At 46.3% G+C, this 13,098-nt stretch overlaps 1 protein-coding gene across 2 annotated transcripts; it reads right to left on the bottom strand.

Moving 5' to 3' along the window:
* Nucleotides 1–276: 276 nt before the first annotated feature.
* Zfp90 (ZFP90 zinc finger protein) lies at nt 277–9,086 on the bottom strand. 2 transcript variants are annotated; one of them, XM_021220285.2, is made up of 4 exons: nt 8,689–9,086; nt 5,366–5,492; nt 4,948–5,043; nt 277–2,062 (listed from the first exon to the last, which is right to left on the bottom strand). In XM_021220285.2, the coding sequence occupies exons 1-4, from the start codon at nt 8,719–8,721 to the stop codon at nt 420–422; spliced, it is 1,899 nt and encodes a 632-aa protein (XP_021075944.1). In that variant the 5' UTR covers nt 8,722–9,086; the 3' UTR covers nt 277–419. The 2 variants fall into 2 exon arrangements, with proteins under 2 accessions (XP_021075944.1, XP_029388611.1); XM_029532751.1 differs by having other exon boundaries at nt 8,784–9,086.
* Between the last annotated feature and the right edge of the window lie 4,012 nt (nt 9,087–13,098).

Here is a 13,098-nt window from a genome sequence, read left to right as displayed (position 1 = left end):
AGCCGATTTCTACACTTTCAAGCGTCACACAAGCGTTTCAGTCAAGGGAAACTGTCAATGATGTTTGAAATGAGCTTTGGCCATACTATGAACTTTCTTTCTTTCAAGGTTGTGAACAACAGGATTTACATATCAAGCTGTTAAAACTTGGGTGATTCTGCACACATATATTCAAAAGCTTTAGTAGGGTCACATCATTTCCAAATGACTACATATGCCGTATGTAGTTCTACAAGAAGCCTGTAATAAGGTATGAAAGAATGGCTTTTATTGAAGTTTTTTTTTTCTTCTAGTGGCAGTTTTCTCCATACACAGTGTACAAACATATAATTACATTCTCAGACTTTCAGAATTCTCTGACACTGGGTTGGAACTGGATTTTAGACCGTGGTTCCTACCCAACCCATTCTTTAGCTTTCCTACAGTTTATTCCGGGCATGAATTCTGTGGTGTTTAGTAAGGGCTGAGCTCCGGCTGAAGTTTTTCCCACATTCCTTACAAGCATAGGGCTTTTCTCCGGTATGAATTCTCTGGTGATCATGCAGATTGGTCTTCTTTCTAAAGGCACGCCCACACTCGTTACATTCATAGGGTTTCTCTCCAGTATGAGTTCTTTCGTGTTGAATAAGGGATGAACTCTGACTGAAGGCTTTCCCGCAGTCAATGCATTCATAAGGTTTCTCGCCAGTGTGGGTTCTCTCATGTTGCGTGAGTGAGGAGAGTCGACTGAAGGCTTCTCCACACTCGTTACATTCATAGGGTTTTTCTCCAGTATGAATTCTATGATGCTCTATAAAACTTGTACTCCTTTTAAAAGCTTTCCCGCATACGTTACACTGATAGGGTTTCTCTCGGGGATGAGACAGGGACTGCTGACGAAGGGCCTGTTCAGCGTCGTAGGAATTCTCTCCAGCATGGAGCCTCTGATGCTCTGAGAAGTCTGTGATGTGACTGAAGTCTTTCCCACAGTCATCACAATGGTACGACTTTGCTTCAGTAAGCAAGCCTTCACCTTGAGGAAGAGGAGTGTTAGGCTCCAAAGCCAGGCTGAAGTTACTTTGGTAAGGTTTGCTTCTTTTATGAATCCTCATATGTTTATAAAGGGATGGGCTCTGACCAAACGCCCTCCCACAAATGCTGCATTCAAAAGGCTTCTCTCCTGTATGGGTCCTCTCATGCTGGACAAGGGAAGAACACCTGCTAAAGGCCTTCCCACATTCCTTACACTGGAAGGGTTTCTCCCCACTGTGGGTCACCTCATGTTGCGTAAGGGACGTGCTGTGCCTGAACGACCTCCCACAGAGGTTACACCGGTAGGGCTTTTCTCCAGTGTGGATTCTCTGGTGTTGCACAAGAGATGAACTGCGCTGGAAGGCTTTCCCACAGAGACTACACTGGTAGGGCTTCTCTCCCGTATGTGCATTTTCATGCTGACCGAGGGACGAACTGTGCCTGAAGGCCTTTCCACACACATTACACTCAAAGGGTTTTTCCCCAGTGTGAATTCTCTGGTGCTCAGTGAGCTGTGTTCTCCAGAGGAAGGTTTTCCCACAGTCAGTACACTCATGATGTTTCCTTCCAGAATGAACTCCTTGATCTGTACCATTGGAATAAGCATCATTTTTATGAATTTTCTCGTGTTTATTAAGTGATGATCTATGAATAAATGATTTCCTACATTTATCACATTTATAAGGCTTCTTTTTAGCAAGGATATTACCCTGAGTAACTAATTCTGAATTGTGTTCCAAATTATTTCCAAATGTCTTACATTCGATGGGCCTTATACTTGAAGAAATGTCTAGTTGTGGAACCAAGTCTGTGCTCAAACTAGAGTCTTCACCACATTTTTTTTGCTCAAATTTTTTCTCTAGAGTGGTTATTTTCTTCTGGGAAGATGCCTCTGGCCCCAGATGTCTTCTCCCACTTTCTTGGTGCCTCTGGATAGTGACATTCCAGATACCACCTAATGTGGCATGTGGCAAAACATTTGTACTGCGGGATACTTCAGATACGCCCTGTTGAGGACTCCATGATTTGATGTCAGGCCTGGTCTTCCAGTCTAAAAGAAATATAAAGTGCAAAAGTTCCCACATTTCTTGCAGCTCAAAGAAAATGGTAGAGTAGGGATAAGAAAATGAGATAGAAATCATGCATAGCTGTATTTTTAAAACAGTCCCTTAGTCTGTGCAGATGCCTTAAAGAAAGATGCCTGCAGGAAAGAAAGAGTGAGGTGCCAGCAACTATTACAAATCCAGAGTGCCTGTCACGTCCAGAGAGTGAGGAAAGTCCATGTAAGTGGACAGGTCTGATAGGAGACAGAAGCACAGAGAAGCCTAAGTGTGTGGGTACTGAGGCAAGCAGAACAGACCCGTGTTCTAGCTCTCAGGACCCCATGTTTCTTGTCTATTTTACATAACAAAAACCTGCCTTGCTAATACATCCACTTTATAATTCCTTAAAAGCTGATTTTATAATTCCTTTACAGTAACCTATTAGATAGCAGGCTTCTAAATACTGCAGAAAAAATCTCCAGCTAAGGAGCTTCTGAAAAGATTCTCTGACATACCCAGAGGCCACACACCATGCTAAAAACTGAGAAAAAGTAATGATTCGGAAAGCAAGTTATTTTTGGCCTTACAATTAGAAGCTTCAGTCTGTGTGAGCTCTGATTCTATAGCAATCATCTCTCTTCTGTGTACATATGTATTTTTTAATGTGATATATGTTTGTAATTTTAAAATAACATTTATTGCCTAACAAGCCTTTAATCCCAATACCTGGGACCTGGGAGCAGAGTTTTAGGTCAGCCTGGTCCACATAGAAAGTTCCAATAAAATTGCATTTATATTGTGTGTGTGTGTGTGTGTTCAACAGGATTGAACATATAAGTGTACATTTTAATGTATACGACATTTACTTCACATAAACCCTACAGGGCTGCCAATAGAACAAGCTAGCTTCTTAGAAGGCTTGCCTAGCATTCCCAGGGTCCTGGCTTTGATCACCGCAACCAAATAAACTGAGTGTGATGGGGCATCCTACATTCCCAAAACTCAGGTGGCAGAGGCAGGAGGATCAGAAGTTCAAATCAGGGAGGAAAAAACTGAGGCTGGAAAGGTGGCCCAGGGGTCAACATTACTTGTTATTCAACAGAGAGTACATGAGTTGGATCCCATCACTCACTCTCACAATAAGCAGCGGGAGCCCCACACAATGCCTGTAATTTGATTCTCAGCATTGACTTGGAGGCTCAGCACCAACTTGGAGGCTCCCAACTGATAACCCCAGTCCCAGGGGATCTGGAGCCCTCTTCCGGTCTCTGTGGGCTGCACATCTGTGGTATACATGGACATGCAAACAAACACCCACATCCATGAGAACAAGTGAGCAGGGCTTGAGAGGTGGCTCAGTGGTTAAGAACATGCACTGCTCTTGCGGAGGCCCCAAGTTCAGTTCCCAGCACCCACACTGGGTAGCTAACAACTGACTGTGACACTAACTCCGGAGGATCTAACGCCCTCTCTGCCTTAGGTAGCTCCAGCACACATGAACATATCCTTCCTACTCTAGCATATATATACTTAAGAATCTCTTAAAAGACTCAGAATAATCATGCCCTGAGATTTAAGGAATATTAATAGGTAAATTAATTAAAAAGCTGAACCCTGGACTCAGGATATAGTTTGCTGATACAGCACTTTTTTTTTTTTTTTTTTTTTTAAAAGAACTTGGGAAAAGCCCAGGCTTTTATTTTCAGTATTTCAAAGGAAAACAAAACAAAACAGGGAACTCTTAACAAGACTCATGCCTATGTTTTCAACTTCCTTAAGAACGCATTAAAAAGGTGGTCCTTACGTGGGTAGATGAAGAGGCATGCGATAAAGCAGGTATGACAGTCAAAGTCTGTGGCAGCTCTGTGATAACTACTGTATAACAATCTTCCTATGTTTTCCATACATTTGAGGTTCTTATAATAAAATGCTGGGGGAGAAGGCAACACTTAAAGAAGTCCAATACTCAACCTTCTAAGTCTGCAACACGGATCGACCCTAAACTCCTAGAGTCAGTCATACACCACAGCGCTCACTTGCAATCTCAGCACTTGAGAGTGTGCGCGTGTGGGGAGATGGGGGCAGAGAGGAGGGTAGTTTGAAGCCAGGCACTTTCTCAGAAACTAAAACAAGAAGCAAAACTCCTAAGGGCAGAGAATGCTACATTTTCTCTTCAGACTTCCTCTCAGTGGGGCTTTAATAAAGGGTTAGTTTTATTTCTTTTTCCATTGGTAAAGGCCTAAAACAGACTTCTCCCCGAAGTGTGTCCTGTATAGATTTACTGTGGAGTGTACGTTTACCAAACACAACGCACTCAGGCTGGTCAGAAGCCTCATCACAAACTAAGCTCACTATGTGAGTTAAAGTGAAAACACAGTCTCTGTGAAAACTTGGCTTTGTCAACATTCGAAGATGCTTCTTTTTAAATAGCGAAGGCAGTGTTGGGCCCTGGGGACTGTGTGCTTGGAACACAGTGTCGCAAGGCTCGGACCAAGGTTCACCTTACACCAGCCTCGCTCTGTGTTTTGTCTTCACTTTCTTAAGAGACCAGCCAGGTCTCACTATTGTAGCCGTGGCTGGCCTCGAACTCACCGAGAGCCACCTGCCTCTGCCTTCTGAATGCTGGCATTAAGGGATCCAGTGGGGTTGACTTCTGACAACAGTATAAAGCTGGGTGTGGTAGTACATGACTGTAATTCAGCACCTGCCTACGTTCCCCCCTAAGACTTATTTCCAGCAGGAACACCTGACTGGAGAAGAGAGACAGCCCCAGGAATGGCTTCAGCTTCCTTTTCAGGTCGGACAGTTTCCATGCCTCTTGTTAGAAGTCCCTCTCCATAAGCAGTAGCCCTGTCTACACTGATTTCCATGAGCAGAATCTTAACTCATTTACCTGGACAGAAAGGTCTTTGGATTTCTCTCTCTGATATCCATGGCTCTTCTCCTTGCTCCAATTTGAAGATCACCTCTGGCTTGGAGACTTGGTACCCTGCTCATGGGTAAACACACAAGATTTGGGTGTTTGAGCAAGCAAAGGACCCTCCTATAAGTCAGTACTAGTCCTTGATCCTCAGGAACTCTGAAGAAAAGAAAAGGTGCGACTTAAGGAGACACAAGGAGACACACGGGCAAAGCCCCCTTCCCTAGTTCTATAAAATAAGGATCTTTCAGGCTCAAAGCCCAGGAAAGCTGGCTCCCCAAAACAGGCCCCAACCAAGCCTTAGGCTTCCTTCTTTCTATCTAGGCTGTGTGCAACAGAGGAAGGAAAGTTCAGGACTACGTGAGACTGAGCAGGGGTGGCCCCTCCTTACCGAGTGACACCAGATGGCTGTAGTTCTCCAGCATGACATCCCTATATAAGCTCCTCTGGGCAGGGCCCACGTGGTGCCACTCTTCCCGGGTGAAGTTCACAGCCACATCTTTGAATGTCACCGACTCCTGTGGGATCACAGTCCTGCTCAAGTCGGGATCAACAGCACAAACACTCCTCTCAAAGTGCTGGGAACAACAGACTCGGGGAACCATGACAGAAAAGTCAAAGGGGAAGTCTATCCCACAGCCCTGCATATACAATTCTGTCACACGCAGCCTGGGCTGGCTTCAGATTCAATAGGTGGTTGAAGGTTGGCTTTACTTCCCATGGGCTGGGATCGCAGGTCTACGCTGTCCTGCCCAGCTCACAGCTCCCATTCTCTTTCACCGCTGCAGCCTTAGCTGTCCTAGAACCTGCTCTCAAACCAGGCTGACCCCAAACTCACAGAACTCCAGCTGCCTCTGCCTCCCACATGCTGAGACTGAAGGCGTGTGCCACCACCAGCAAGCCTTCCTATCCCCATCTATTCCCGATACAATCATTCTCAACCATTGTTGTACATATCTAGGAGCTCCCTGTCCATGTTTTACACACATACTACACACATGCTTTAAGAACCATTACACACATTGATCTACAAATTGCTTTTTATGTATTTACTAATGTTTAAAAATATCTGCTCATTTTATTACGTTTGTGTATCTGAGGGTATGGGTGTGCGCTGTGTTCATACAGGAACCCATAAGAGCAATAAGGTCCCCTGGAGCTGAGTTACAAGCAGTTGTGAGCCACTCTGTAGGTTTTGGAGACTGAACCTGGGTCTTCTGCAAGAGCAGTCAGTGCTCTCAACCCACCCTCCCTCCCTTTCTTTCTTTCTTTCTTTCTTTCTTTCTTTCTTTCTTTCTTTCTTTCTTTCTTTCTTTCTTGTTTGTTCTTTCTTTCTTTCTTTCTTTCTTTCTTTCTTTCTTTCTTTCTTTCTTTCTTTCTTTCTTTCTTTCTCATCAGATCTCATTACGGATGGTTGTGAGCCACCATGTGGTTGCTGGGATTTGAACTCAGGACCTTCGGAAGAGCAGACAGTGCTCTTAACCGCTAAGCCATCTCTCCAGCCCCCTTTATAATTTTTGAGACAGGTTCTCGTGTATCCCAGGCTGATCTCCAACTCACTATGTAGTCGAGGTCGAACCTCCGATCTTTCTGCTTCTCCTTCCCAACAGCAGGATTACAGGCACGCACCACAACATCTGGTGTCTGTGGTGCTGGGAGGGAAGCCAGGGCTTGGCTCATGCTAGGTAAGCATTCTATCAGCTGAGGCCATCTCCAGCTCTACAATTTGATTTTTCTTTTCTTTTCTTTTCTTTTCTTTTCTTTTCTTTTCTTTTCTTTTCTTTACATTAGACAGAAGCACAAGGCATAGGATAGGAAGCAAAGTTTAAAGAGAAGGTAATTCAGTTGCCTGGAAAGAATAGTAGGAGGTAGAGGTCTAAAATAATCTAGAACATCATCACCATCATCACCATCGCCACCACCACCACCACCACCATCATCATGATCTGTGTGGGTCTTTGCAAACAACACAGCCAGACAGCAGCTTGCTGATCCACAAAAGGCAGAAGGCGGCAGTTCGGTTCCTGTCACATGGACTCCTTGCCTTATTAACTTGACTCTCTTTTGCATCCTTTGCTTTGCACATCCTCACCACAGTGCACGGCCTTCCCTCAGCTCTACAGAAAATATTCCTAGCCACTCTTCTAGACCTCCCTCAATGTTCTTTCCCAAGTGTGACTTCTCTAGCTCTCTGCAGGCTGTGTGCAGTTCATGAATGGATGGAAACCCAGGGTTTCATGAACTCTAGGCAGTGACTCTACTGTGCTACATTTTTGGACCCTATAAACTGACCTTCAAAGACACTGTTAGTATTTTTAACTAGATTGAACTTGATTATATGATATACGTAGCAACTGACTATGCTACATTTTTGGACCCTATAAACATTGATTATATGATACATATAGCAACTACAACCTGTAGCTTACTGTTAAAAGTATTTTGTTATATTATGGGTCTCTCTGTGGGTATTGTGCAAACACCTCCCCCACCCCCAAAATAGACAGCCTTATAAAGGCCCATATTATATTCCCCAAGCCCTCCCCTTTGCAACAATTAGCCTATCTTGTCAGATTATAGGATCAAGCTTCAATTAACGGGATGAGTTTCAGTCACCACCTCTGTGAGGGAGAAAAGATGGAAGTCACCCTGGCAAACTGTGGTTTTTAGCTCAGTTTCGGTTCGGCTGGACAGTTTTTTACAAGAGATCAGAGCCCTGCTAGGCTTTCTTCCTCAATGCCTTGAGCTGAACTTTTTTTTTCCCTTCTGTTTCTAACAATTATGTTCCTGTGAGAGCAGGTGTCCAAGAAGCCAGAGCCATCAGGTCCCCTTGAACCTGGATTACAAGGTGGCTGTGAGCTTCCTGACGGGAGTATTAGGAACGAAACTAATTCTGCAAGAGCAATGGCTCTTAACTGGAGCGCCATTTTTCCAGCCCATCCTTATCATTTTCCAGGCGGTCCTGGGAATTGAACCTAGGAAGTCACACATACTAGACAAGTGATCTACCACTGAGCTATAGTCCTAGTTCTTACCCTCAGTTCTAAAGAGAGTTCGGACTATGTTCTCATCAATGTAAAACGGACAGCCTCAGAGCTTATGCCCAGAAAATGCCCCTTTTGCTACAACTAAAAAGTGGGTTGACAAATCCGTCTCTTACTAATTAACCTGAAGCCGGGACTACTGAGGGTGCACACTATTATACATTTGTTAAAGGAGAAAACAAAACAAAACCCTGCGGGGAGGGGGGTGGTGTTAAAAAGCTGGAGCTAGTCTGTCCAGGTTTGGCCGTGATGGTGGTCTCGGACTCAGAGCCCAACTTTCACCGGCCTCTTCCTCTAATAGGCCCCGGAACTGTCTCTTTATGGCCTTTGGATGGGAAGCAGGGGGCTTTTGTATCTTGTCCCCCTATTCTCCATTCCTCACGGAAGAGTTCCAAGAAGTGCACACCGCAATAAAGCCTCAGTGTCGACAATCCCAAAACATTTACTTCCTCTCACAAGATCGCACTTCCCTCGTCTCCTCTAACTCCATCTTTTCAGAAATCCCGCTCCGCCCAGGGTTGGGCACTTTGGAAGGGGTTTTCTCCAGAGGAGGAGACTCAAAGCGATCCAAACTAAGAATCTCTATATCTATACCATTAACTGTTCCGTACAGACTCCGGGGGCCTCTCAGGGTGGGATGCTCCGGGAGGTGGGGGAAGGCTCGGCTCACCTGGGGCGTGGCCGTCGGAGGTCTCGGGGCCATTCCTGCCTCAGTGTGTGCTGGCTATGGTCCAGGGCTGAGGAGGGAGGACAGGATCCACTCACCAGGCTACCCCGAGGCCCCACCCCTTCAGCTCTGTAGCCACTTCGGCCGAAACGTGGAGAGGAGCCCCGCCTTCTCGTGCTGCTCTTCCCAAGGCCAAAGGAAAGGCCCCACAGCTTCGGGACAGTTCCTCCGGCCACGCCCAGTCCGCCCGCAGGATGGTCGGCGAGGCCCGGAGGACAGCCGCCTACCCACGGCACTCGGAATCTGCCTCCGGGGCTTCGGAATCCGCGACCTCAGGTCCGCCCCTCTAGCGCCCGCTGTAGTTTCTTGTTCCCGGCAGTACCGTTCTGCAACGACAGGGCCGGACAATGGCCACAGCGGCGGGCGCAGAGCCACAAGTGCGACTGCGCACAATGATCCTCGCGCCTGCACATCCGCGGGCCCAGAAACTACGGTTCCCAGCTATCCTCGCGTGCCCGCCCTGCAGAGGCCCCGCCTCCTAGTGGGGGCTGCGGTGAGAGCACAAGAAGGCGGGCAGGTTAGGTTCAAAGTTTTTGTTTGGTTTGTGTGTTTTCTGGAGCTGCTAGAAAGGTTCAAAGTTTTTGTCTGGGGTGTGTGTGTGTTCTGGAGCTTCTAGAAATTCTCTCCGTTCCTCCTCCTTTTTTTTCTCCTCCATCTCTATCTTCCTCCCCTTTCCCTCCCTCCCTCCACCGCTCCCTCCCTCTACCTCCCTCTGTGTAGCCCTGGATATACAGTAACTCACTCTGTAAACCAGGATGGGTTCGAACTCAGAGAGCCACCTGCCACTGTCTCCCAAGTGCTGGGATTAAAGGCTTGCGCCACCACCTCCCAGACCCCCTTCTTTTTTTTTTCTCTCCCCAAATATCTTGGTTGAGATTTAATTTATAGACTACAATACCATACAGCTGAAATCTTATTGTAAGACACAAACCTGTAATCAGTTCTCCAGCACACAAGTGGCTAAGGATCTGGAGTTCAAGATTATCCTGAACTGTGGTTCAAGACCAGCCTGAGCTACAAGAGACCTAGCCTTACAAGCCAAAATAAATGAACAATGCATGCATGAATGGCTAAAGTGTATAATTCAATGGGCTTTAGTACATGCAAAGAGTTGCACAGCCATCGCTGTAGTCTCCTCTTTGAACATTTTAATTAGCCACAAAAGAAAAATCGTGTACATTAATAACCATCCCCTCGTCGTACCCCCACCTCCTCGAAATCCTGGGCAACCACTGACCTGTGTTGTCTTTGAGACAAGTCTGTCCCTTCTGGCTCTCTCATAAGGTCAGGCAATATGAAGTTTTATGATTGGCTTCTTTCGGTTATCATAGTGGTTCTGAGTTCATTCACGTCACGGGAGTCTCTATCCCATTCTTCTTTAATGCTGAATGAAAGTTCTGATTGCCTGAGCGTGCCACGTTCATTCATCAGTTGGTGGCATTTTCCTTGTTCACACTGTAGGATTTTATGCCTTTTATCTTCAAAGCAACATTACAGTGGATATGTGTGTACACTCTTTTACGGGGATACAGTTTCATTGATCTTCTTTTGTGGGGATACAGTTTCATTGATCTGCGGTAGATACAGAGAAGTCGAATTATAGAAATTTGGTAGCACCATGTTTAGCATTTCAAGAAACTGTGAATGTTTTCTAAAGTGGCTGTATCACTTCCATTTTTTTTTTTAACTAACAGTATATAGATTCCAACATTCCTACCCACACCTGTTACTATTTGTCTTTTTATCACAGCGTTATGTGGATTTTGCTGGGATGCGGGGGCGGACAAAGTATAAATAACAACAAACCCCTTGGAAACTCTGCAAATATTTTCCACACTAAACAACAGTAGCAGATATAAAAGCACAAAACAGAAGTTTAAGAGACCCTAGAACGATTCCTAAAACAGAACTTTCAGTAAGAAGCACAAACACGGGCTAAGGCTGGGCACCAGGGACTACAGCTTGTTCCCTTACGCTGGCAGCCGCTCAGCCCATAGATGGTGGCCAGAGTATCTCCTAGGGACCCCGACACAAGAGGAGGATTCAGAAGTGACCTAAGACTGAGACTGTGAACAGACCTCTGGCACTCAAGAGCAAAACAAGAATACAACAAGGCAGGGTGGAAGCACAACACCTCAATAATGCACTTGGCTAGTGGGGGCAGGAGGATCAGAAGTCCAAGAGGACCAGCTTGGCTTAGATAAGGGAGACCCTGTCTTAAAACCAACCAGTGAGCCAACCAAAAACCTCACCAAAACAACACAGAGAGTTGAAACAATGCAAAATGTTTTGCCCATGTAAAACAAACAAACAAACAAACAAATAAATGCACGTAAAACGTATTTGCCCATACCTTTTATTCCTGCAGGAGGAGCGGTGGTGGGTGCAGAGACAGGGGGATCTCTGTGACTCTGTGTGTGTGTGTGTGTGTGTGTGTTGGAGAGTGGGAAGTTGGACAACACTTGGGAGCTGGTTGTCTCTTTCCACCTTCCACCTTGAATTCAGGTCTTCAGGTTTTCTCTGCAAAGTGCACTTACCCACCCAGCCGTCTCTCTGGCCCTATGATGTTATTTGTACGCATTGTCTACAAGATTGGCGGGGGGCGGAGCTTCAGTTTGGTCATTTCAAAGACCATTGTTTATAAAGCCTGAAGTTGCCATTGGAGAGGGACCAACTAGACCCTTCAGTAGGCAAGGAGCTGCATTCACAGCAGTAAGGCACGCAATGGAAAACCCAAGCTCAGAATTTATTGACTCTAAATTGTCCGGCACAAGGGCTGGGACTTGCCAGAGGTCGAGGTGTAATTAGTTCTGGTTTGCGGTTGGCTGCTCAGGTGATTGTTCCATACTGGCAGTGCGACCAGGGATAAGTTTGTGAGTAGCGACTCCCTGGGGCACCAGGCACAGCGCATGCACTTTTCTTATGGTCCAGAAGTGAACCTGCAAAGCCAGGACCCTAGGATGCTCTTAGCCACGGGGTCCTCCAAGGGTAAGTGTGGCTCTCTGCCCTGCTCCCTGGGCAGCGGTTATTGTTTGGTGCCAAATGCAAGAATTGAGAAGCTGATCAAGGAGCGTGCGTGTCCTCAGCAAGTTCAGAACTGTACATTCACAGCACTACCAGACTTCTAGCCTCTTAGAGCTGTCTCTCTGACAACGGCCTTCACATATGCTTCAGATTCCTGAGGTTTGAGATGGAAAAGACAGAACGTGCTAGGGACACGGAGGAAGAGCCCCAGGTATCCGAGTAGTGCCCTCTTCCACTCCTACCTGGTGCCCTGGTGGGCAAGAGGCCACCCTTTTTTGCCCAAGAGGTGGATACCGGACTCAGTGTGACCTTGTCCAAGCTAGGGGGAACCAAAGAAACCAGTTAATAACGCCAGGTGCCTTGCTCCGCACGGGCTGTAGGATAACAGGCAGGACCATTTGGCCCTGTCTTGTACACTGGATCAGCAGTGGGTTCAGCCTTCTAGCTGAGATAGCCTCTGTAACACAGGAGAATCCAAAAAAAATTAGTGTGAGGCGATGGATGGGTCCTAGTGAACGTACCTGAGCTCAGTTACGAAAACCTGCGAACCGGGGAACCTCAGTCCCTGACTGTTTTCCTGCACTCAACAAGACACCAAATCAAGAGAACACTTCCGAGGCTGAATTGAGAGTTCACTCTAGGTTGCTGGGGTGGGAGGAAGTAAATCCTCCCCCACTCTTTCACTTCCTCCCCCGTAGTTCAAACTAGCTTGAACTCATAATAACTCAGGCTGTCCTCAAACTCGCGGCGATACTGCTGCTTCAGTTTTGAGAGTGATGGGATTACAGGAGCTACTGGCTCCAGTAAAACAACACCTCCTGCGCCTGGACGCTAAGGCATTCTTCAGACCGCTGGCCTCGATCGCCATCTGCTGGTCAATGTGGCACATTACTGTTCTAAAAAATCTAACTTAACGGGTATTTTGGCAAATTTGTTCCTGCCAGGACCAGGCCTCGCGTTTTACATACATTATCTTAACTTGAATTTAAGAACCAATAAAAATTGATTGGGTTTATAGTTCAGTGGTAGAGTCCTTGCCTCACATGCATTATATCCTAGGTTTCATCCCTGGTTTTGGGGGTGCGTGTGTGGATAAGATAGATATTTTAATCTGCATTGCATGTGTAAGAAAATAGCTTCGGAGCTGGGCGTGGTGGCGCATGCCTTTAATCCCAGCACTCGGGAGGCAGAGGCAGGTGGATTTCTGAGTTCGAGGCCAGTCTGGTCTACAAAGTGAGTTCCAGGACAGCCAGGGCTATACAAGAGAAACCCTGTCTCAGAAAAAAACAGAAAGAAAGAAAGAAAGAAAGAAAGAAAGAAAGAAAGAAA

This window comes from Mus pahari, chromosome 20 (assembly GCF_900095145.1).
Source record: "Mus pahari chromosome 20, PAHARI_EIJ_v1.1, whole genome shotgun sequence".
NCBI classification, from domain to species: Eukaryota; Metazoa; Chordata; class Mammalia; order Rodentia; family Muridae; genus Mus; species Mus pahari.
The sequence above is the reverse complement of the archived record's forward strand: the minus strand, read 5'-3'. Positions and strand labels throughout refer to the sequence as shown.